The sequence below is a fragment of the Coregonus clupeaformis genome, chromosome 25 (assembly GCF_020615455.1).
Source record: "Coregonus clupeaformis isolate EN_2021a chromosome 25, ASM2061545v1, whole genome shotgun sequence".
Lineage (NCBI taxonomy): Eukaryota > Metazoa > Chordata > Actinopteri > Salmoniformes > Salmonidae > Coregonus > Coregonus clupeaformis.
In genome coordinates, this window is record NC_059216.1 from 23,933,310 (window position 1) to 23,960,185 (window position 26,876).

General features: G+C 42.1%; 1 protein-coding gene across 1 annotated transcript in view; it reads right to left on the reverse strand.

Moving 5' to 3' along the window:
• The window catches only part of ldah (lipid droplet associated hydrolase), a 63,022-nt gene extending 43,187 nt beyond the window's left edge, over window positions 1–19,835 (reverse strand). Inside the window, exons 1-4 of the mRNA XM_041847942.2 lie at window positions 19,470–19,835; window positions 18,709–18,861; window positions 6,218–6,352; window positions 390–559 (exon numbers count right to left, since the gene is read on the reverse strand). Of these exons, the coding sequence (XP_041703876.1) occupies window positions 390–559; window positions 6,218–6,352; window positions 18,709–18,853 (450 nt within the window). The 5' untranslated portion in view covers window positions 18,854–18,861; window positions 19,470–19,835. The remainder of the gene's footprint in view (window positions 1–389; window positions 560–6,217; window positions 6,353–18,708; window positions 18,862–19,469) is intronic.
• Window positions 19,836–26,876: the final 7,041 nt, after the last annotated feature.

Below are 26,876 nucleotides of genomic sequence, written 5' to 3' on the forward strand. Positions count from 1 at the left end.
AGACAGTGTTTTCACTGCACTTTGCAATGTGCCATGCTCCCACACTGGGACCAGCCTAACCCCTCACTGGACAGCAGGGTGCCATGAAGCAGAGGCAGCTATATGGGAATCATTGCTCAGAGGCCCATATACACCAATTTGGCTGACAAATTTAGGCAGCCTAAAGACATCCTTTATCACGGAGGTAAATTAATGTCATAATTCTCAAAAATGAATGCAATAATTCTAGCTTATGAACATTAAAAGTGGGTCAAATGTGGGTCAAGAAGGTTGTAGAGATCTATTAAAAAACTTCATAGATCACTTAAAGCTTGACAAATCTCCATGTTATAGACGTTAACCTACAACTTCACTTCTATAATAGTACTTGAATCAAAGTGGGGTCTCACCTGCAGCTCAGGATCCCTCTTCATCATCTCCAGGATGAGGTAGCAGCCGATGGAGTGGCCCACCAGGGCCAGGCGAGTGTCCCTGGGAACGTGCTCCCTAAGGAAGGCGAGCTTGTGCTCTATCTGCCCGTTCAGACCAAACACGTCCCCCGCTGCCGTCACTGATGGGTCTGCAAAGATCAAGGTTCATCATTAGTATTCAGTATTACATCAGTATGACATCATCTACTTCACCATCGCCCAAATCATTCTGATCAAGGACATGAAACCAGCATCATTCATCAATGTCTCTGTACACAAGATAGTCTTTATTTACATTTGGCAGCACCAGCACATGGATCACCCCAACATAGGACCAGGGACATCATGTTATGGTAATGTTCACTGTCCTCTCATTAGTAGTACCCAGGACCCTTTGATAACTAAATTAAAACAAGAACATCCAAAGGGAAATCGAAGTAAGGAAGTATTCCAGAAACATCTTGATTTAATTTCTGTAATCTTTTTGGAAAGATATTTAACGATACTTTATCATATAATGCTGTAAATCTAGCCCCAGAAAAAGCTTTGAAGGAAGCAGTTAACAATTCCCTACCTGTGCAGAGCAGTCAAATCCAAGACAATGTTAGGATTAGAGAGAGGGTATGAGAAAAGGAGATGGAGAGATGATGAAAGAGAGGGCAAGAAAGACCGGACGGAAGTATAGAATATAGTATAGAATGTGTCTATGGTGATGGTGGACGGGACTTAGCGGGTGGGAAAAGACACATTCAACATTTATTTAATAATGAAAAAATCAATCCCCATAGAATTTAACATATTTGGTGAGGGACTTGATGTTTTATTCTTTCAGAGTGGAATTTGGAGCAGGCGTTCTGTGCAGACAGCATAAGGATCGGGTGGGGAAGGTTGTGGGGGTTGGGGATATGCTTACTGTATAATGGAAAAAACAAAATGAGTGCAAATTGTGATTAATGAGTCAATAAAGAATAACATATGGCAAAGACAAATTCCCATAACATAATGATCCTCTTGGCAAGAGAAAGACAGGAGGCTGGGGCAGCCCGTTAAGCGATTAAAGCCTTCTCACAAATGTGCAATAAATGTGTGCTGCATTTTTTCTTCCAGGGAAAAGGTAACTTATTTCCTATGTGTCAAAAGAAAGCTCACTTGTGGTGTTACTGATTGCAACATGGGAGGTGTAGGCTCTTTTTTAAACTCTCTCCTCTGTAATTGGGTGTGGTTGCACTTGCAAATCTTGAGGACCTCTGAATAATGTGCCATTAATGAAGCTGGCGAGGATACGGTATGAACATATCTCAGTATAGTTTTGAGAGAAAGAGATGAGAAGGAGATTAGCAACAGCCTCGGTCCTGCACTGCATTGTGCATACTTCCTCTCAGCTTACAAACTTCCTTCTCAAAAGGGTTTGTGAAGCTGGGTTCAACATCTGTACCACAGTGATAGCCCACAGTTGTCAACCTTGCATAAAAAACGAGAGATCAAGAAACAAGATAAAGTGAAGGTTGTCTTGAAATTATTTTATCAGATTGAAAGGCTGGGCATCAGACCAAAATGTCATAAAGTGGTGGTACAGTCATTATTGCAAATTTCTACTGCTTTGTGCCATTTGTCTCCAACACTTATTTTCAAAAGATATGCTCAAACAATCAACCAATATTCATGGCACAAATCACATGGAGTTGTAGTCGAGACCGACGATAGCGGTGGGAGCATAATTGGAATCAGAGAGACTCCATAAAAACCTCTTGTGATATTAGACCTTGGCTGGTGTAGCATTTTTTTTTTTTGGGGGGGGGATTACATTTTCTGAATGCATGTTTTAGTACTCTGGACATTAATAGTGTGCAATTTAGCCATATCAAAGTGAGAAAGTTGCTGGTGAAAAGTAGCGTTGCAAACTCATTCTGACAAAATGAATGAGATCTGAGGCCCATGGAGGATCCCGTGACCCAGGAATGGATTACTGACGTTGGCACTGGGAGAATGTTCCCTGTGTTTGCATTAACATATATTTTTACAGTCATAAAAACCATCAAGCAAAACTTGCCTTACCACAGGAACACTTCTACCACTGGACGATTTGGAATAGAACCTTTAATGCTGCACTTTTTTTTAACTCTTTGTTTGTTTTTCCAAAACCGTACAAATTTTGTTCAACTTCATCAAGTATGCATTAGCTGTTAATAATAATAACTGCCAGTCTTTAATTTGCACAAGTCACTGGAAAGTCAGAGGAGGCCCAATCAATGCTGTATGGGTTTCTCTGTATCGGCGAGGCCTTTCCCTGGACGTCCCAGAGGTTTCAGAGGCCACTGCTCTACGATGCCACCCTATCCCTCAGCAAACTGAATGCTCTTTGACGAGTTGTAAATCAATGGCAAGCATTCAAGGGGTTGACCAGGGTAGTAAATCACCAAAGGCTTGGATTGAAGCCGCAGAAGAGGGGTGAAAAGGAAGCCGATATGTCAGACATGTTTGTGTTTCCGTGTTGGATGTGGGTAATAGTCGAGTGGATATGGAAAGTGCCAACCAAAGGGTGAACACCTAGTTAGTAATGCTAGACTAATACTGCATGATGACCACATGAGCGTGCAGGTCTAGCCTGGTAATCAAAGTCCCAAGCAGAAAAATTATTTACTATTATTTACAGTTAATCCTAATCATAGTGAGCAGATTTCCCTGGATAAGGGCATCTCACCAAATTGATGAAGGACTATTGAGATGAACACAGGACTTGCTGCTAGACAATTTGAGCCTTTGTCTGGTCTTAATCAGGGCCGTTGTTCAGATCAGATGAGGTTTTGGGGTAAAATATGAGTCCTCCCCTGCCCATCTTGAGATAGGGCTGCTGCTCATTGTCACCCCCTGGAACACCAGGCTGAACAGAGTGGTTTTCATTTATTCTCTCTGATGATCGGATGACATGCTACGAATTGGCAGGGTTGTCTGATTTTATTTTTACTGTATCTATTGACTATCTCCAGACTTTGCCTTGTGTGTTCCATTAATCATTTATGAGTTGGAAGTTTCGACAAGTGTGTGCCATGTGTTCACAATAAAACAGGAACTGTTCAATGCTTCACTTTGTTACATGAATGTCTATATAATCTAGACCAACTCTACCAAACCTCTGGAAAATACTAAATATTACATCATTATTTCGCATTATAATACAACATTTTTAAAAATAGTGTCATTACCATAATCATCTGACATCTGCAAATTCAACCTTGGTATCTACAGTGAGGGAAAAAAGTATTTAGTACGTTTGCCCACTGACAAAGAAATTATCAGTCTATAATTTTTATGGTAGGTTTATTTGAACAGTGAGAGACAGAATAACAACAACAAAATCCAGAAAAACGCATGTCAAAAATGTTATAAATTGATTTGCATTTTAATGAGGGAAATAAGTATTTGACCCCCTCTCAATCAGAAAGATTTCTGGCTCCCAGCTGTCTTTTATACAGGTAACGAGCTGAGATTAGGAGCACACTCTTAAAGGGAGTGCTCCTAATCTCAGCTTGTTACCTGTATAAAAGACACCTGTCCACAGAAGCAATCAATCAATCAGATTCCAAACTCTCCACCATGGCCAAGACCAAAGAGCTCTCCAAGGATGTCAGGGACAAGATTATACACCTACACAAGGCTGGAATGGGCTACAAGACCATCGCCAAGCAGCTTGGTGAGAAGGTGACAACAGTTGGTGCGATTATTCGCAAATGGAAGAAACACAAAAGAACTGTCAATCTCCCTCGGCCTGGGGCTCCATGCAACATCTCACCTCGTGGAGTTGCAATGATCATGAGAACGGTGAGGAATCAGCCCAGAACTACACGGGAGGATCTTGTCAATGATCTCAAGACAGCTGGGACCATAGTCACCAAGAAAAGAATTGGTAACACACTACGCCATGAAGGACTGAAATCCTGCAGCGCCCGCAAGGTCCCCCTGCTCAAGAAAGCACATATACAGGGCCGTCTGAAGTTTGCCAATGAACATCTGAATGATTCAGAGGAGAACTGGGTGAAAGTGTTGTGGTCAGATGAGACCAAAATCGAGCTCTTTGGCATCAACTCAACTCGCCGTGTTTGGAGGAGGAGGAATGCTGCCTATGACCCCAAGAACACCATCCCCACCGTCAAACATGGAGGTGGAAACATTATGCTTTGGGGGTGTTTTTCTGCTAAGGGGACAGGACAACTTCACCGCATCAAAGGGACGATGGACGGGGCCATGTACCGTCAAATCTTGGGTGAGAACCTCCATCCCTCAGCCAGGGCATTGAAAATGGGTCGTGAATGGGTATTCCAGCATGACAATGAAAGGAGTGGCTCAAGAAGAAGCACATTAAGGTCCTGGAGTGGCCTAGCCAGTCTCGAGTTGCCAAACGTCAACCTCGAAACCTTAATGACTTGGAGAAGATCTGCAAAGATGAGTGGAACAAAATCCCTCCTGAGATGTGTGCAAACCTGGTGGCCAACTACAAGAAACATCTGACCTCTGTGATTGCCAACAAGGGTTTTGCCACCAAGTACTAAGTCATGTTTTACAGAGGGGTCAAATACTTATTTCCCTCATAAAAATGCAAATCAATTTATAACATTTTTGACATGCGTTTTTCTGGATTTTGTTGTTGTTATTCTGTCTCTCACTGTTCAAATAAACCTACCATTAAAATTATAGACTGATAATTTCTTTGTCAGTGGGCAAACGTACTAAATACTTTTTTCCCTCACTGTAGATACCAAGGTTGAATTTGCAGATGTCAGATGATTATGGTCATGACACTATTTTAAAAAATGTTGTATTATAATGCGAAATAATGATGTAATACTTAGTATTTTCCAGAGGTTTGGTAGAGTTGGTCTAGATTATATAGAGATTCATGTAACAAAGTGAAGCATTGAACAGTTCCTGTTTTATTGTGAACACATGGCACACACTTGTCGAATGCGTTTTTCTGGATTTTGTTGTTGTTATTCTGTCTCTCACTGTTCAAATAAACCTACCATTAAAATTATAGACTGATCATGTCTTTGTCAGTGGGCAAACGTACAAAATCAGCAGGGGATCAAATACTTTTTTCCCTCACTGTATATGGTCAAAATAGGTTGTCTGATTGACATGACAAAGTCACGTAGTCTCCAGGCCTTTGAGCTATGTGAAGAGAAGCCTGGAAATCAAGGCTTCCTTCAAGTTATCATCAGAACTCATGCTAATTATCGCACATCTCAAATGAGGCTACCTACCGGGCTACACTTTGACAGAATGTTACACCTTCTGACACTTATTTGTCCTTTACAAACCCTCAATATGGATATCATTTGTCCTTCTCAAGATGGACAGATCCAAACTGTACCGTCCCATCCATCTCATGAGCCATCAGAAAAGGGATTTAACGTACTACATGTGAGGGCTTGGTAATGTCTTTCCCACGTATCAGGCACAATAAAAACGTCCTCACTGCTTTATGAATGAATATTACAGGGCTCACATGCTGGTGCTGGCTGGAGAGGGTGAGGGAGAGGGAGAGGCCCCTTGGCTCAGGCTAACTCGTCCAGCTCAGCTAACATTCCTCTTCTCCTGCGCCATCCTTAGTGTCGTCTTTAGTATTGGAGAGTGAGCTAACAAGGATCTGCCCATTTCAAAGCTAGCTAATCAGTCATCAGTGGTCAGAAGATGTGCTGTTGATGTGGATAAGTGGAAGTGGATCAGTGTGGATACACCAGCAATAAGGAATCATAGAAAGTCCAGCTGCACAAAGCACTCTCAATAAGAGATATGAATTAGTTATGTACCTTCAATCATGTCCATAGTATCAGGAGGCACACAGTGGCCAGCATGGCTCACTGCCCACACAGGGTAGCGCCGGCCCAACGTCTGGTGAAGCGTCTGCATGAAGGTCTTGTAGAAGCCAACCACACCTGGGTTACCTGCAGAGATGACGAAAACACTATAAACATCATAAAGTGCTCTGCAAATGTAACACTACCTGATAAAAACTAGGGATGTAACGATTCACCGATTTAAGATATGACTGCATCCGTCCGTAGACCACAAACCGCAGTGCTGTAGTACTCGAAACTGGTCTTGGTCTCGAGACCACATATTGAGTGTCTCGGTCGTGTCTTGGTGTTGGATATATAGACAAAAAACATTTACATTTTAGTCATTTATCAGACGCTCTTATCCTGAGCGACTTACAGTTAGTGAGTGCATACTGGCCCCCCGCGGGAATCGAACCCACAACCCTGGCGTTGCAAGCGCCATGCTCTACCAACAACATAGGCTACATTGCCCCCCTAATCTGACAGTGGTAGTGGAGTGGTAGATGCCTAGTCTCCCTTATGGCTCAGATCAGGTGCCTACAGTACATACACCATAGACATACATCATTATTTACACACAAACCACACACCACACACACAGATGTCAGCTCAGACAGATCCAGCTCAGAGGCTCAGCTCATGAGCTCCAACAGCAGCAGATTTTTATTTAGAACGGAAAATGAATGTGTTTATGCAACAAATGTTGGTGCATCGAATCGTATCGCACCGAATCACTTCGATTCGTTCTATAATCAAACCAAATCGCACCGAATAGTTTCATACTCAAACGTATCGTTCCTGTATTGTATCGGAGCCCATGTCTCTAGATATGTATCAAATCGTCTTGAAAGGGAAAGATGCTACATGACTAAATGCTATGAGGGATTATAAAACATCTATAAAACAAACCATATAAAACATCTTATCTGACAGCCAACCTTACCAACTTCTTAGTATGTTAATAATTTTCCTCTCTACTCTTGAAGATGTTGGCCATGTAATGGTTGTCTGTTATTCCCTGGCCTTTGCCATCAATCTCATTAGCTCCCAAAGGTAGCACTGTCAGCTCAGCTGCTAGCGAGGGTCTTTATTTAGCTCATGGTACGGCTGATGTCTTCACACTGAACAAAGAGGGACTTTTATTCCACAGGTAAAAAAGGAAAGTTTATCCTGGGTGGGGGTTTATTTTGTGCTATCAGGGTGCGATAAAAGTGCAAAAAAACTGTATAGCAGCTGCTAAAGAACAATGGCTACTCTGTGTGGTCTGTCTTTTTTTGTCCAATCGGAGAGTGACATTTGTTCTTTAGAGTACCTGTATGTTCGTCGATGTTTTGTATAGTGCTTGTTTGAGTTGCTTGTATGCATATATATGGTATATTGATGTATACTGTAAGTGTGAATGTGTATTATCCGGATGTGTGTTAACTGCATTATTTTGGAATCTTTGTAATTATGATTTTGCCTGTATGTGTAATTTCATGAGCTTTCAATGTATAATCGCCTCAGTGAGAGCGTGCTGAGAGAGAGAGCCACAGGTGCAATCTGTGGAGGAACACTCCCATTAGGAGTGTTACAACAACACATAGGCAATCATCATTCAATAACATGCCACATTTAGGCTAAAGCATGTGGAACAATTAGTTAAAGCAAACAGTTTGGATAAGTGGACATTTTAATATTATAAAATTCACCTGGGTGATCTTACGTGTCCACATGTTTGTTAAAATGGTGTTGAGTTGTTTGTTGGTTGGATAGTTCCTATGCCACTGTTAAAAATTGAATGTTGGAACGTTTCTTGGTGGGAGAAAATATGGTAAATGAGTGAACTCATTGCTTCTGTTACATTAATTTTAATCCATTATCCCCAAAATACATCCAATTAGTTTTATGCATCTTGGGTGTGTATAAATCACATAAGAAATAACTGGCAACACGCAGACCCCATACTTTTTCTCCTAGTATGTCCTCAGGATGAAGTAAAGCCATTGCAACACACAGATGTGAATCTAGATGTTTTTGTATTTAAGAGCTCTACCGTCTTGGATTTGAACCCACATGTACTGCATTCTGAAATAATCTAACCACATGCTCCCATCAAGCTAACAAGCTAATAAGTAACAATCACACATAGTTAATATCAGCAAAATAATTAACTTGTCTTATTTTGCCTGGCAGAAGTGCTGGGATTCCTAGTGAAAGCTGATGCGATCTTGAAACAATCATAAACATTTACTATGAGTTCAACTCTATTCTTCTAGGGTGGGTGACGGCAACCATAAAGAACATGGAACTAGATGAGGCTTTTGTGGGAAATAAGGATAAACAGTGGTTTGAGGGGGAGGGATAAAACCTGTAGTCTGAGTCTGAACTCTCACTACTGTGGGCCCGAGTTCAGAACACTTGCCGCAGTTCTCGGTAGTGTTTTCGTATTTTCATTCACATATCCTGAGTCATTAATCAAGAGCCAAATGCAGCTGAAGATGTTGCACAACTCTTTGTGCTGAGCAGAGCGTGCAAAAATAAATATGGGAGGCAAATAGACCTAGAAGAGTACAGATACAGTGCCTTCAGAAATAATTCATACCCCTTGACTTATTCCACATTTTGTTGTGTTACAGCATGAATTCAAAATGGATTAAATAAAAACAATTCTCACCCATCTTCACACAATAGCCCATAATGACAGAATGAAAACATGTTTTTAGACATTTTGGCAAATGTATTGAAAATGAAATACAGAAATATCTAATTTACATAAGTATTCATACCCCTGAGTCAATACTTTGCAGAAGCACCTTTGGCAGCAATTTCAGCTGTGAGTTTTTCTGGGTAAGTCGCTAAGCGCTTTCCACACCTGAATTGTACAACATTATTATTTTCAGAATTCTTCAAGCTCTGTCAAATTGGTTGTTGATCATTGCTAGACAACCATTTTAAGGTCTGGCCATAGATTTTCAAGCAGATTTAGGTCAAAACTGTAACTTGGCCACTCAGGAACATTCCCTGTCTTCTTGGTAAGCAACTTGGCCTTATGTTTTTGGTTATTGTCCTGCTGAAAGGTGAATTCATCTCCCAGTGTCTGGTGGAAATCAGACTGAACCAGGTTTTCCTCAAGGATTTTGCCTGTGCTTAGCTACATTCCGTTAATTTTTTATGCTGAAAAACTCCCCAGTCCTTAACGATTAGAAACATACTAATAACATGATGCAGCCACCACTATGCTTGATAATATGGAGAGTGGTACTCAACAATGGGTTGTATTGGATTTGCCCCAAACATAATGCTTTGTATTCAGGACAAAAAGTGAACTGCTTTGCCACATTTTTGCAGTATTACTTTAGTGCCTTGTTGCAAACAGGATGCATGTTTTGGAATATTTTTTATTCTGTACAGGCTTCCTTCTTTTCACTCTGTCAATTAAGTTAGTAATGTGGAGTAACTACAATGTTGTTGATCCATCCTCAGTTTTCTCCTACCACAGCCATTAAACTCTGTAACTGTTTTAAAGTAACCATTGGCCTCATGGTGAAATCCCTGAGCGGTTTCCTTCCTCTCTGGCAACTGAGTTAGGAAGGATGCCTGTATCTTTGTAGCGACTGGGTGTATTGATACACCATCCAAAGTGTAATTAATAACTTCACCATGCTCAAAGGGATATTCAATGTCTGCTTTTTTCTATTTTGACCCATCTACCAATAGGTGCCCTTCTTTGCAAGGCATTGGAAAACCTCCCTGGTCTTTGTGGTTGAATCTATGTCTTAAATTCACTGCTCGACTGAGGGACCTTACGGATAATTGTATGTGTGGGGTACAGAAATGAGGCAGTCATTCAAAAATCATGTTAAACACTATTATTGCACACAGAGTCCATGCAACTTATTATGTGACTTGTTAAGCACATTTTAACTCCTGAACGTATTTAGGCTTGCCATAACAAAGGGGCTGAAAACCTATTGACTCAAGACATTTCAGCGTTTCATTTTTTATGAATGTGTTAAAAAAATTGAAAAACCTAATTCCACTTTGACATTAAGGGTTATTGTGTGTATGCCAGTGACAGTAAATCTAAATTGAATCAATTTTAAATTCAGGCTGTAACACAACAAAATGTGGAAAAGGTCAAGGGATGTGAATACTTTCTGAAGGCACTGTATTTATGAGGTACAAGTTATTATGAGGACAATTCCACCAAGTAATAGTTCAGGGCGGTGGAAACCTATTCAGTCTTATTCATTTAATTGACATGAGTAAGTCTAGGTTGTGTTGATCAGTGAAAAAACAACACATTTGAATCTCATGGAGCTCATGCCTCCACTGTAGTAGATTCAGTTAGAATGGACACCATGTCCATTTCAGTATCTAGGAAAGCTCGTCGGTCACTTTGTTTTGACCTTTTTGAACGTGAAATCCAACTTTCCCCTTTAACCGACCATGACAGATAAGGCCCCCTCTTTTCTCTCATCGCTGGGCAACCTTTCTCAATATCTGCCAGGCTCCCGCAGTTGAACATTGTGTCGACTCTCTCCTGCTCTCCACAAGCTGAGTAAACAGTAAACTCCCTCTTTCTCCCAGACAGTGGGGAGAGTGCAGGGGATGGGCTGTCCTTAAATGCAGCACCCTTTTCTAGACTCTGTCCACAGCCCCTCCTAGCCTACTGATTAAATACATTTGTATGTTTTTATTCACGCTGGGTTTCCAAATCTCTCCCAGATGGCCCCAGACATGCTCAAGAAGCAGGCTTTCAGAAACCTAGCCCATACCAGAGATGTGCCATTGGAAATGACAGTGCTATTTTTGCTAGGCACCACAATAGACGCCCCCCATTCTCCCGCTTGTGGCTTGCACTCCCAAGAGGAGAAGTAATGAAGGCCCCCCAAATCCCACTGTCACACAGCTTCAATCGGTTTGAACTCGAGGCAAGTGTAGAAAGGAAAACAGCTTTATACTGTAGCAGTCTGAGACCACTCCTCAGACCACGCTTTTGTAAGTAGACAGGTACCTGAACCTGAACACATTATTGGGATGTGAACAGATGAACTTTCAACTGATTTTTGGTCTTCATGAACATAAGCTTCAGTATTTGAATGAGTTTTGGGCCCAACATCTGTCTCTATCAGCAAAGCGGAGTTCGGAATGTGATTCAATGGAGGATACATCTGTCTGGTGCTCACAGCCAATTGAGGAACGAGGGGCGGATTACGCGGGTACTATGTTGTGACGAGTGTGCCGCTCACTCAAGAGAGGTCATATTTGTTAGATATTACTGCACTGTCGGAGCTAGAAGCACAAGCATTTCGCTACACCCGCAATAACATCTGCTAAACACGTGTATGTGACAAATACAATTTGATTTGATTTGAAGGAGACTGCAGAAGTCCCCTTTTGTGAATAAAGAGGACAAAAACTGAAATGAACAGAACAAATGACAAAGCAAAAAACAAATTACAATTACACAATGTTACGTCTGTGGACTGAAAGAGAGTTAGAGCACATAGTAAGAAACCTGAACTAACAATGGGTTACAAATTAGTTGATGGAGAGAGATGGCTGAGGTCTCACAGTCATGAGTCAGTGGTTGAGAGGGAAAAGCCTGAACACTTAACTCCACAATAAGACTCTTCAGAATAGGTGATGGTAGTAAACACCTGAGTACTGAATGATTCATGACTGAGAGGTATTGGAGTAGGGGGAGCAAAGAGGGTTTCCGATTGTTGTACTCAGATAGGTAAAGCACAATAGCAGGACGAAATTCAGATGTCATTGTTTTCAATGAGACAGCGATGGGAAATTCCGACGAAGTTACACCATCTACCGCAACAGCAAAGGCCACACCAGATGTCGGCTAGCCCTCAAACAAGTCAAAACTAATTTAGACTACAATGAGTACTTCACAAGCACACTGTACCCATACAGTGAGGGAAAAAAGTATTTGATCCCCTGCTGATTTTGTACGTTTGCCCACTGACAAATAAATTATCAGTCTATGTAGTGCTCTATAACTCTTTAAAATTTTAATGGTAGGTTTATTTGAACAGTGAGAGACAGAATAACAACAACAAAATCCAGAAAAACGCATGTCAAAAATGTTATAAATTGATTTGCATTTTAATGAGGGAAATAAGTATTTGACCCCCTCTCAATCAGAAAGATTTCTGGCTCCCAGGTGTCTTTTATACAGGTAACGAGCTGAGATTAGAGGGAGTGCTCCTAATCTCAGCTTGTTACTTGTATAAAAGACACCTGTCCACAGAAGCAATCAATCAATCAGATTCCAAACTCTCCACCATGGCCAAGATCAAAGAGCTCTCCAAGGATGTCAGGTACAAGATTGTAGACCTACAAAAGGCTGGAATGGGCTACAAGACCATCGCCAAGCAGCTTGGTGAGAAGGTGACAACAGTTGGTGCGATTATTCGCAAATGGAAGAAACACAAAAGAACTGTCAATCTCCCTCGGCCTGGGGCTCCATGCAACATCTCACCTCGTGGAGTTGCAATGATCATGAGAACGGTGAGGAATCAGCCCAGAACTACACAGGAGGGTCTTGTAAATAATCTCAAGGCAGCTGGGACCATAGTCACCAAGAAAACAATTGGTAACACAAAACGCCGTGAAGGACTGAAATCCTGCAGCGCCCGCAAGGTCCCCCTGCTAAAGAAAGCACATATACAAGGCCGTCTGAAGTTTGCCAATGAACATCTGAATGATTCAGAGGAGAACTGGGTGAAAGTGTTGTGGTCAGATGAGACCAAAATCGAGCTCTTTGGCATCAACACAACTCGCCGTGTTTGGAGGAGGAGGAATGCTGCCTATGACCCCAAGAACACCATCCCCACCGTCAAACATGGAGGTGGAAACATTATGCTTTGGGGGTGTTTTTCTGCTAAGGGGACAGGACAACTTCACCGCATCAAAGGGACGATGGATGGGGCCATGTACCGTCAAATCTTGGGTGAGAACCTCAGCCAGGGCATTGAAAATGGGTCGTGGATGGGTATTCCAGCATGACAATGACCCAAAACACACGGCCAAGGCAACAAAGGAGTGGCTCAAGAAGAAGCACATTAAGGTCCTGGAGTGATCTAGCCAGTCTCCAGACCTTAATCCCATAGAAAATCTGTGGAGGGAGCTGAAGGTTCGAGTTGCCAAACGTCAGCCTTGAAACCTTAATGACTTGGAGAAGATCTGCAAAGAGGAGTGGGACAAAATCCCTCCTGAGATGTGTGCAAACCTGGTGGCCAACTACAAGAAACGTCTGACCTCTGTGATTGCCAACAAGGGTTTTGCCACCAAGTACTAAGTCATGTTTTGCAGAGGGGTCAAATACTTATTTCCCTCATTAAAATGCAAATCAATTTATAACATTTTTGACATGCGTTTTAATGGATTTTTTTTGGTTATTCTGTCTCTCACTGTTCAAATAAACCTACCATTAAAATTATAGACTGATAATTTCTTTGTCAGTGAGCAAACGTACAAAATCAGCAGGGGATCAAATACTTTTTTCCCTCACTGTATGCACCAAAATAAATAGGAAAATGTAAAACAATTGTGATTTCAGCAACTGGTACCAGAAATGTAACTGATACAATAAATATTACAGACTACAGGGAGATAAAGGATTTACAGGGAGATGAAGGATAAGCAGCATGCTAGTCTTCACTGGTTAGGTCATTCTTCATAGCTGTCTGTGACGACGCTGCACATTGCTGGCAAGGGTCTTGACTTGATCGTCATCATTCACTATCTCGTCATTACTCAATCTCCTCTCACACCCTGCTCTCTTGGGGTTCTCACAGATGGCCTTCTTAAAATGTATTTTAAACACATAATTCTAACTCTTGATAAAATAACTGGGAGAGAAAAACTTGAAAGGATGAGCAGCCAGTAAGTAATGTAATGTCTTACTACATATAAATAATATCTGTTTATTTAACCAGTCAGAGTGAAGTACATGCTACTTAAGTCTGCAGGGTCGACCCAGACAAATTATGAGGCTATAATGGTATTTCATTCAGCCTAAGGAAGAAGGTGTTTACTTTATAAGGCTTTAAAGAGATCTGTGGGTCAAAGTATCAAATACCAAGGGAGGTCCTGCATCTGTTCAAACTGCAGACAATGGGTAGAGAGAGAGCTGTCAGGCTTGAATCCACACTTTCATTTGTTTCCCTTCCCCAACTAGCACTGTGTGACAGTAACACCACTCCCTCTATAGGAGGAATGAAGCAGACAGCCTATAGAAGGAAAGAAAAGTCAGAATTCTTCTTGATTATGGAATATGTTAGTAATAGATTAAAGTTAGTAAAACAGTTATAATTTCATTATTATGATTATATGTTACATTGTTGGAAATATCCATTCTTTAATCAAATATCCTTTGTTTCTAAGATATCATAACTTAATAAAAGTACATTATTATTGTTTTAGTGTGTCTGTCGCTTTAAAGCTGCAACATGTAACTTTTTGGGCGACCCGACCAAATTCACATAGAAATGTGAGTTACAGATATGTCCTTATCATTGAAAACAAGTCTAAGAAGCGATATATCTGTTCTATGTGCGCTATTGCTAGGCTTCCCATTCTTAAGTTTCGTTTTTTGCGTCTTTTACTTTCAGTTTTGTACACCAGCTTCAAACAGCTGAAAATACAATATTTTGGTTATGGACAATATATTTCACAGCGGTTTAGATGGTACAATGATTCTCTACACTATACTTGCTTGCTTTGTCACATAAACTGAAATTAGGCGATCAATTCGAATTTTTGCAACCAGGAAATGGCGGAGCAATTTCTGCATAGTGCACCTTTAAGGGAATTCCCTGTTAGCCACAGTTCAAGTCGTAAATCACCTTAGTAATGGCAACAGCAGTTAACAAGTGTGCAAGTTCTTCTTGAGGTATATAGCAGACACTGGCAATAAAAGAGTGACACTTGATGATGCACTATTAATGTAGTGACATACTGTAACTACCTTAATAAGAGACTGACTCATTGCACAATAGTACATTGGATATCTATTAGGCCTAATTCTTTAAATACAGATGTCTCATGACCAAATGTATCAGTTTTTGAAGAGGACAACTCCAGAATCCCACCAAGCTTGAGTAATTCAAGGAAAAGTCAAACCAACCCCTCCCTTTCTTTCCCACTTGTTATCTTTCCTCCCTTCTTCCCTCACTAGAAAGGGTGCTTTTCTAGTGCCTATAAATTTGGGCCTGCTGAGCTGAACACTGTGCAGACCTCCCTCCCTAGCGTCTTTGACCTCTCGGCTTGGTGCCTGAAGTACCGCAGCACTGACGTAGTCCCGCACCTGCAGTGCACTTAGAGCTTCCACTGCACTTACAAAGATTGAGTTATACTTCCAAAAACACATTTGCCTTGTAGGCCTGCCTATTCTGCAAAAATCAAGCAGTTTAAGTTATCAATGAGCAGTGGTAAATCTTACAGACTGCAGTCACTGCACCTTAAAATATGTATTTTAACTCACTTTAATCACGGTGGTATTACAGGGGCACAATTTTGACGTTTATCTAATAGTGACATGTCTGGTACTGCTAATAGCATTGTGCCATGTGGATTGAGGGCTAACACTGGAATGTCAGCCCAAGTTATTGGTTTTTGCTTTTTTCATGCATTGCTGAAATATTTGGTGGAATGATTTTGGAATGTAACCTGGAGGTAACATTTGATTGCCATTCCCTCCCTTGATCTTGCTGACCTTTTTTAACTCTCCTCCATCTGTCGAGAATGGAGGGTGGCTGGAGGGAGGGTGGAGGGATATATCAATGGAGGGTGGCCTGGAGGGAGGGTGGAGGGATATATCAATGGAGGGTGGCCTGGAGGGTGGAGGGATATATCGATGGAGGGTGGCCGATGAGGGTGGCCTATGTATCAAGTAGGCTATCCTATCCATTTACCCTTGAGGCTAAAGCGAGCTGCTCTTGGTTACTTTTTTTATCCGTTGAATTTTATTGAATGTAACTTTATTGATCCTCAGAAGAAAATTAAGATGGCACAGGCACACAACACAATCAAACAGCACACAGAACATTGGCCTACACATTACAAAACATATTAGGTGCTGGTATTAAAAGTTTGCAAACTTCTTACGAACACATTTTTCATGTAAATATTTTGAATATTAAAACACATTTTACAAGGAATATACACTACATGACCAAAAGTATGTGGACACCTGCTTGTCGAACATCTCATTCCAAAATCATGGGCATTAATATGGAGTTGGTCCCCCCCTTTGCTGCTATAACAGCCTCCACTCTTCTGGGAAGGCTTTCCACTAGATCAAAATCAAATGTTTTATTGGTCACATACACATATTTAGCAGATGTTATTGCGGGTGTAGCAAAATGCTTATTGGAATGCTTGTTGGATGTTGGAACATTGTGTTGGAACATTGCTGCGGGGACATGCTTCCATTCAGCCACAAGAGCATTAGTGAGGTCGGACACTGATGTTGGGCGCCTAGGCCTGGCTCGCAGTCGGCGTTCCAATTCATCCCAAAGGTGTTCGATGGGGTTGAGGTCAGGACTCTGTACAGGCCAGTCAAGTTCTTCCATACCGATCTAAACAAACCATTTCTGTACGGACCTCGCATTGTGCACGGGGGCATTGTCATGCTGAAACAGGAAAGGGCTTTCCCCAAACTGTTGCCACAAAGTTGGAAGCACAGAATCGTCTAGAATGTCATTGTATGCTGTAGTGTTAAGATTTTCCTTCACTGGAACTAAGCATGAAAAACAGCCCCAGACCATTATTCCTCCTCCACCAAACCCAAGCCTGATTCATCACTCCAGAGAACGCGTTTCCACTGCTCCAGAGTCTAATGGTGGCGAGCTTTACACCACTCCAGCCGATGCTTGGCATTGCGCATGGTGATCTTAGGCTTGTGTGCGGCTGCTCAGCCATGGAAACCCATTTCATGAAGCTCCTGACATTGCTTCCAGGGGCAGTTTGGAACTCGGTAGTGAGTGTTGCAACCGAGGACAGAAGATGTTTAAGCGCTACGCGCTTCAGCACTCAGCAGTCCCGTTCTGTAAGCTTGTGTGGCCTACCACTTCGTGGCTGAGCCGTTATTGCGCCTAGATGTTTCCACTTCACAATAACAGCACTTACAGGAATTTGACGAACTGACTTGTTGGAAAGGTGGCATCCTATGACGGTGCCACGTTGAAAGTCACTGAGCGCTTCAGTAAGGCCATTCTACTGCCAATGTTTGTCTATGGAGATTGCATTGCTGTGTGCTCGATTTTATACACCTGTCCGAAATGGGTGTAGCTGAAATAGCCAAATCCACTAATTTGAAGGGGTGTCCACATACTTTTGTATATATAGTGTATCTACTGAATGTCTATAATTCTAGTCGGCTACACGCATTGACGTTTTGAAATGATTGGCTGTCGCACCTGTGTTCTATCAAAACAGTCAAAAAAACATAAGTTTCATTGGAGGAGGTCATCATCCTCTGTTCCAAGTCATCATGGTTTCCATTCGTCAATCAAAACACACACACACGTACAGAGAACACCGATGCACCTGTGAGTGCTTTAGGGTATGAAACACTGGTTGTACCTAAGGTTGGACACAAAGATCATTGCTCTGATCACAGGGAAAAGGGCAGCCGGTCTACAATAACAGGGCCTTCGTGGTGTCTCTGTCAGCCATAAAGGGTCCATTGAGCCCCATGCTCAGTGATATTCAGAGGGCAATGAACGAGCTCCAGTCACTGCGACCTTTCAAAGGTCACTGGCATGACTGAGTCTCCCTCTGACTTTATGGCTCATCTTTCTTAAAGTTTTCAAATTTAAACACAAAGAAGTGGGTGACATAGGCAGAGTAGTATCGAGGCACACGAGACCCAAAATGTTTGTGTACTATTTGGTCCAGACGTGGTGATTTATTTATTTATTTTTTAAACCTTTATTTAACTAGGCAAGTCAGTTAAGAACAAATTCTTATATACAATGACGGCCTACACCGGCCAAACCCGGACGACGCTGGGCCAATTGTGCGCCGCCCTATGGGACTCCCAATCACGGCCGGTTGTGATACAGCCTGGAATCGAACCAGGGGGTCTGTAGTGACGCCTCAAGCACTGAGATGCAGTGCCTTAGACCGCTGCGCCACTCGGGAGCCAGCCTCAGACTCTCAGGATAGTGAGTAAGGCTTAACACCTTTAACATCAACATTACATGACATGATGATGAGACACCAAGGGTCAATTACAGCAAACTGCTTAGTCAGGAATACGATTTAATTTGCAGTATTAACAATACTACTTTTATAACTCCAGTTTAAAGGAATAGCCCACTCAAAATACCTTAGCTGTAGTCGATTTACCAATACAGTTTTGGGATGAAAACTACAGGCATCTCACAATAACATAACCACGAATAACATCATGCATTTCCCCTGAATTAAGAAAATGCTTTAAGGAGACTCACCTGGAATGATGAGAAAAAGCACTTTAGGGAGATTGCCAGATTGTAGGTTACGGGTGCCGAATTTGAGGACTTCTGTGACAGCACCACAGCAGTATAGGTGCTCTGTGCAGGTCTCATCCTTATCCTCCATCACGGAGGATCCCATCTCAAATGCTAGCAAGAGAAAGAGAGGCAGGACAGGGTGATGTATTGTTATTTCATGCTGTACATCTGGAAATGTTACATTATGTTTGTTATGCAACAAAAAAGGGGCTTTTATTCATAGGATGAATATTGGGTACTAGTCTTCATTATTATGGAGATAATCAGACATTCACCCTATGAAATACATCCTATCCTTAATAATAGCTTTACAGAAGTAGCCTAATATTTTCTATGCATCTCAACTGCACAGCTACTGTAGCTAGTAGAGGTTGTCCTTTCAAGAATGGTCCAATTTCACTGAGATTAATAGAACACAACCCACTCAACCTTTCACCTATTTGTTATCAGCTAAACGTGTTATGAACTTTGACACACAGTCAGTGTAATACATTAGCTATATGATCTTATAAGCATTAGCTGAGCATTTAGGGAATCGTTTTTAGATTTGTTTGACATGACATGTCTTGCATTTGAAGTCACAGCCTGGGCAGCTAGCTAGCTAGCTTGTTAGCTCATTGAATATGAACATCTCTGTCTGTGAGATGGCAAGCTAGCATTATGTTGCTAATGTTGGCAATAGGTTAGCTAGCTAGATTTTCACAGCGATAATTACCTACCAAATTCTCGAAATGAAATGTTTTGCCGCAGCTACTGTATTCCAAATTCTTTGCTACACTGACGACGGTGATGCCTTAGTCTAGTGTGCCAGTGAGACTGAAGAAGCACGAGCGTTAGCGCGCACCCGGTTTCGGGCTGGTCCAGTCTGACAGTCTTCGGTGTCGTTCCAGACTAGCTAACTACATTTTAACCCTGTTCAGCAAATTATCACATCGTGAAGACACGACCGCATTTGTGGGGACCTGAGACCATTCAGGTGTGTATCAGATCTCTTAAAACATGGGAGCAGTGTTTAACATGGCTGAAATCCCATCAATACTTAACGATTTGATAATCTGCGCAACACGACTACAATGTTAGCGGTCTGAAACATCGTCGTTTGCTTCGTCTTCTTCTTTCTTGTTGAGGTTTCATACCATTGTGCAAAACCATGTTTAGGTGCATTACCGCCACCTTCTGAGCTGGAGTGAAAACATTGTTCTTCCAACAAACAAAGCTATTTCTCCAGAATATTTAATGCTGGTTGTTGATGGGAATGCAGATGCATCTGCCTGCCTGTGTGTGTGTGTGTGTGTCTGTGTGTGTGTGTGTGTGTGTGTGTGTGTGTGTGTGTGTGTGTGTGCTTTGATTTCAGGAAACACATTAACATGCAGGACTGAGCCTCCCTCGGGAGCGGAGATAAAACTCTCCTCAACTCGTTGGATCTGGCCTAAACCTAAATCACTTAGCCACATTTCATGTAGGGGCTGATATATGCCTGACCAGGTCCATAAAACAGCCGCTAGGCAATGATTGAGAAACATGTAATAACCGTAGCACGCTTACAACCACCGAACATCACATCCATGGCCAGTAAAATTCATGATCACAGTACTTACTGTTGCACCTGCACCTTGTCAGATGGGGCAGTACATTCAAAAGTTGGTAAACATGCCCTGTTTGGCTGTTTCATTTACATAACAACTATCCACCCCCGCCCAATCAATTGTTCTCTCTCTATGGACATTTCCCATATTCACGCTGGCGGGCTGCTGTCAGACATTTCCTGCTGAGTGTTACGCTGCACCCGCTGTGATCCCCAAAGTGGCAAAGGTGATGCCCCCGTTGGTCATGAGTGGGGAGCCAGTGATGTGCAGCCTACAGAGACACCTGCAAGTCATTTGGGTCCAGCTGTGAAGAGTTCACTCAGAGAGGAGCTAGGCTTGGCCCTGTGCGTCACAAAATTGGATGTGCTCCCAAACCTGCTGGGAGAGAGAGCGGAGGCTCCCATGCAGCCTGTGGGAGGCAACAGTGGTGGTGAAGTTGCTGCTGTTTCCAATGGAATGTGGTGTGATGTGGTGTGGTGTGATGGGGTGGCTGAAAAGTTCTGACCTTATTATTTAGAAGCCACAAGCTGGGAGCAGTTAATGTTCGAGGGCTGACGGAGAAGACGATATCAGCACCTTGTGTGTAGCAATGAAATCACTCCTCCTCCCAGGTGGTGGGATGTCCCTCTCCTGCTGTCAAAGGTGCCTCTCTTCCATTTGCAGATTTGTTTGTTTTTTGGGGGGGGCATCCTTCTTAGTAAGGGAGGCGGAACTTTACTTTACAGTAATGATACAAACAATAATGGAATTTAAAAAGCTTGCACACAATTATCATGTGTTTATGTCATAATATTTCAGAGTGGCAGAAGATTGTGTTTATTTGCCTTTATATTAAGTTTGTGTTAGGTCAGCTCAGATTGACTTAAGGAAAACCTTTTCATTTCAAGAGCAATGGGTGTCAGTAGGTGCGAGAAGAGAGCTACTGGCTGGCTTTGGTGTCTTTCTTAAGTACCAGTGTGTCTTCCCTAAAGGAAAGGAAATGGACCTTTTGATTAATATGATCCTGGTGCAAAGTGCTGATGACACCCAAATGCCAAGGTCTCTCAGGAGCAAGGCTGCATCTGATATTGAAGGTCAAATTAGGACTGAGATTAAACATTGCAAGAATTTACAATAATTCATATGATTTTTTATCACTGTCCAGTTCAACACACAGCTGACAATGTGCAGGAGGAATATTATGGGATAGGGGTGGGGGTGTTACAGCGGATGTTTCATTTCCTTTTATGCACCCCGGAAATCACAGACATTTTGTTTTATTTTGCAGCCTTGTTACTCCTTCACAGAAATTAGATTACTCAAGGCTGGCAGTAATCCAATTCAGGGATATTTAACAATAGGAAATCTTATTAATGACCTCTGAAGTCACTTTCATATCTGGGCGATAGCTTGTGTTATAGAAACATTGTCAGTTAAGTCTGGCCACTTATAGCATAATGTGGCACCCTCTGGGCAGGCCAGTAGGTGCACAGGTCACCTGCAGACATACAGTATGATGCACTTCCACCAATGTCTGCTAGAGAAATAAGCCTATATGTGATCATGTTGGTAAGACGATGTAATAAGAAATGGGGTATTGGGAAGGTATGGGGGTGTTCGATTTTTGCCTTTCATTTTGGGGTCAGGTGGGGAGAGCAGGGAGTGGGATTGAATAGCAGAGGAAAAAAACTGAGTTTGTGTTTACAACTGTATAACTCCATATACTCCATATGTCTTACTAGAAAATGATGAAAACAAATGTTTTGCTAGTGTCCAACACCAAAACACACCCTCATTTGTTGACTGCTATGAATATTTAAAGAAATATGATGTATGTTTGCTCCTGAAAACCTTTAGTTTTTGACATTTTCTGAAATTAACATGAAACTCATACAGATACTTGTCCACGCTGTTTGGAAACAACCAAGTCAAGAAGTATTATGCTGAATTAGGGGTTATTTTTGTTTTGCAAAGGTAGCAACAGTCAAAATAGCCAGTAAAACATACTCCACTGATTCATGTCTACTTTACTTGACTGATTTCATCAGGAAAAATATTGATGAGGGAAATCTCAGTGGAATGGTACTGCTTGACCTACAGAAGGCCTTTGATACAGTTAACCACTGTCTCCTAATCTCCAAACTGGAGGCGCTGGGGTTAAGCAGTATCCCTCTAGGCTGGGTAAAGTCCTATTTGTCAGGTAGGGAGCAAATAGCTGAGGTTAATGGTTCACTGTCTCAGGTAAAACCAATGAGTTGTGGTGTTCCGCAGGGGAGCGTGCTTGAGCCTCTAGTGTTTTTACTGTATATACAGTTGAAGTCGGAAGATTACATACACTTATGTTGGAGTCATTAAAACTCGTTTTTCAACCACTCCACAAATTTCTTGTTAACAAACTATAGTTTTGGAAAGTCGGTTAGGACTACTTTGTGCATGACACAAGTCATTTTTCCAACAATCGCTGACAGACAGATTATTTCACTTATAATTCACTGTATCACAATTCCAGTGGGTCAGAAGTTTACATACACTACGTTGACTGTGCCTTTAAACAGCTTGGACAATTCCAGAAAATGATGTCATGGTTTTAGAAGCTTCTGAGAGGCTAATTGACATCATTTGAGTCAATTGGAGGTGTACCTGTGGATGTATTTCAAGGCCTACCTTCAAACTAAGTGCCTCTTTTGCTTGACATCATGGGAAAATCAAAAGAAATCAGCCAAGACCTCAGAAAAGAAATTGTAGACGTCCACAAGTCTGGTTCATCCTTGGGAGCAATTTCCAAACGCCTGAAGGTACCATGTTCATCTGTACAAACAACAGTACGCAAGTATAAACACCATGGGACCACACAGCCGTCATACCGCTCAGGAAGGAGACGCATTCTGTCTCCTAGAGATGAACGTACTTTGGTGCGAAAAGTGCAAATCAATCCCAGAACAACAGCAAAGGACCTTGTGAAGATGCTGGAGGAAACCGGTACAAAAGTATCTATATCCACAGTAAAACGAGTCCTATATCGACATAACCTGAAAGGCCGCTCAGCAAGGAACCGCCATAAAAAAAGCCAGACTACGGTTTGCAACTGCACATGGGGACAAAGATCGTACTTTTTGGAGAAATGTCCTCTGGTCTGATGAAACAAAAATAGAACTGTTTGGCCATAATGACCATCGTTATGTTTGGAGGAAAAAGGGGGTTGCTTGCAAGCCGAAGAACACCATCCCAACCATGAAGCACAGGGGTGGCAGCATCATGCTGTGGGGGTGCTTTGCTGCAGGAGGGACTGGTGCACTTCACAAAATAGATGGCATCATGAGGAAGGACAATTATGTGGATATATTGAAGCAACATCTCAAGACATCAGTCAGAAAGTTAAAGCTTGGTCACAAATGGGTCTTCCAAATGGACAATGACCCCAAGCACTTCCAACGTTGTGGCAAAAGGGCTTAAGGACAACAAAGTCCAGGTATTGGAGTGGCCATCACAAAGCCCTGACCTCAATCCTATAGACAATGTGTGGGCAGAACTGAAAAAGCGTATGCGAGCAAGGAGGCCTACAAACCTGACTCAGTTACACCAGCTCTGTCAGGAGGAATGGGCCAAAATTCACCCAACTTATTGTGGGAAGCTTGTGGAAGGCTACCCGAAACGTTTGACCCAAGTTAAACAATTTAAAGGCAATGCTACCAAATACTAATTGAGTGTATGTAAACTTCTGACCCACTGGGAATGTGATGAAATAAATAAAAGCTTAAATAAATCATTCTCTCTACTATTATTCTGACATTTCACATTCTTAAAATAAAGTGGTGATCCTAACTGACCTAAGACAGGGAATTATTACTAGGATTAAATGTCAGGAATTGTGAAAAACTGAGTTTAAATGTATTTGGCTAAGGTGTATGTAAACTTCCGACATCAACTGTAAATTACAGTGGGGGAAAAAAGTATTTAGTCAGCCACCAATTGTGCAAGTTCTCCCACTTAAAAAGATGAGAGAGGCCTGTAATTTTCATCATAGGTAAACGTCAACTATGACAGACAAATTGAGAAAAGAAAATCCAGAAAATCACATTGTAGGATTTTTTATGAATTTATTTGCAAATTATGGTGGAAAATACGTATTTGGTCACCTACAAACAAGCAAGATTTCTGGCTCTCACAGACCTGTAACTTCTTCTTTAAGAGGCCCCTCTGTCCTCCACTCCTTACCTGTATTAATGGCACCTGTTTGAACTTGTTATCAGTATAAAAGACACCTGTCCACAACCTCAAACAGTCACACTCCAAACTCCACTATGGCCAAGACCAAAGAGCTGTCAAAGGACACCAGAAACAAAATTGTAGACCTGCACCAGGCTGGGAAGACTGAATCTGCAATAGGTAAGCAGCTTGGTTTGAAGAAATCAACTGTGGGAGCAATTATTAGGAAATGGAAGACATACAAGACCACTGATAATCTCCCTCGATCTGGGGCTCCACGCAAGATCTCACCCCCGCGGGGTCAAAATGATCACAAAAACGGTGAGCAAAAATCCCAGAACCACACGGGGGGACCTAGTGAATGACCTGCAGAGAGCTGGGACCAAAGTAACAAAGCCTACCATCAGTAACACACTACGCCGCCAGGGACTCAAATCCTGCAGTGCCAGACGTGTCCCCCTGCTTAAGCCAGTACATGTCCAGGCCCGTCTGAAGTTTGCTAGAGTGCATTTGGATGATCCAGAAGAGGATTGGGAGAATGTCATATGGTCAGATGAAACCAAAATAGAACTTTTTAGTAAAAACTCAACTCGTCGTGTTTGGAGGACAAAGAATGCTGAGTTGCATCCAAAGAACACCATACCTACTGTGAAGCATGGGGGTGGAAACATCATGCTTTGGGGCTGTTTTTCTGCAAAGGGACCAGGACGACTGATCCGTGTAAAGGGCATCAGCAAAGGCATTGAAGATGAAACGTGGCTGGGTCTTTCAGCATGACAATGATCCCAAACACACCGCCCGGGCAACGAAGGAGTGGCTTCGTAAGAAGCATTTCAAGGTCCTGGAGTGGCCTAGCCAGTCTCCAGATCTCAACCCCATAGAAAATCTTTGGAGGGAGTTGAAAGTCTGTGTTGCCCAGTGACAGCCCCAAAACATCACTGCTCTAGAGGAGATCTGCATGGAGGAATGGGCAAAAATACCAGCAACAGTGTGTGAAAACCTTGTGAATACTTACAGAAAACGTTTGACCTGTGTCATTGCCAACAAAGGGTATATAACAAAGTATTGAGAAACTTTTGTTATTGACCAAATACTTATTTTCCACCATAATTTGCAAATAAATTCATTACAAATCCTACAATGTGATTTTCTGGAGAAAAAAAATATCATTTTGTCTGTCATAGTTGACGTGTACCTATGATGAAAATTACAGGCCTCTCTCATCTTTTTAAGTGGGAGAACTTGCACAATTGGTGGCTGACTAAATACTTTTTTCCCCCACTGTATATGAAAGATGTTTGTTCTTGCCGTCTTTTCCTTTATTCGGATGACTCTACACTTCTGGTGTCTCACAAAAGTAAAACTATGTTGGAGAGCATACTTAGCATAGAGCTTACTAACATTAGCAAATAGCTTGGAGATAATAAGCTATCTCTGCACTTAGGTAAAACTGAGGCAGTCCTTTTTGGGTCCAGACCTAAATTGTGTAGGTCCTCTGAAATCAGAGTGGAGTTAGGGGGTGAGGTGCTGACTACTAAAATCTCTGTTAACTACCTGTGATGCATCCTTGATGAAAGCTAGGGCCTGTTGTCTGGACCTCTGGCCGTCTCAATGGGGGTGCCACAGGGTTCAATTCTCGGGCCGACTCTATTCTCTGTGTGTATCAATGATGTTGCTCTTGCTGCTGGTGAAGCTCGGATCCACCTCTATGCGGACGAAACCATTTTGTATACATCTGGCCCTTCATTGGACACTGTGTTAACAAACCTCCAAACGAGCTTCAACGCCATACAACACTCCTTCCGTAGCCTCCAACTGCTCTTAAACACTAGTAAAACTAAATGCATGCTCTTCAACCGAACGCTGCTTGCACCCGCCCACCCGACTAGAGTCACTACTCTTGGCGGGTCTGACCTAGAGTATGTGGACAACTACAAATACCTAGGTGTTTGGTTAGACTGTAAACTCTCCTTCCAGACTCACATTAAGCATCTCCAATCAAAAGTTAAATCTAGAATCGGCTTCCTATTTCGCAACAAAGCCTCCTTCACTCATGCTGCCAAACATGCCCTCGTAAAACTGACTATCCTACCGATCCTTGAGTTCAGCGATGTCATTTACAAAATAGCCTCCAACACTCTACTCAGCAAATTGGATGTAGTCTATCACAGTGCCATCCGTTTTGTCACCAAAGCCCAATATACTACCCACCATTGTGACCTGTACGCTCTTGTTGGCTGGCCCTCACTACATATTCGTCGCAAAACCCACTGGCTCCAGGTCATCTATAAATCACTGCTAGGCAAATCCCCGTCTAACCTTAGCTCACTGGTCACCATAGCAACATCCACCCGT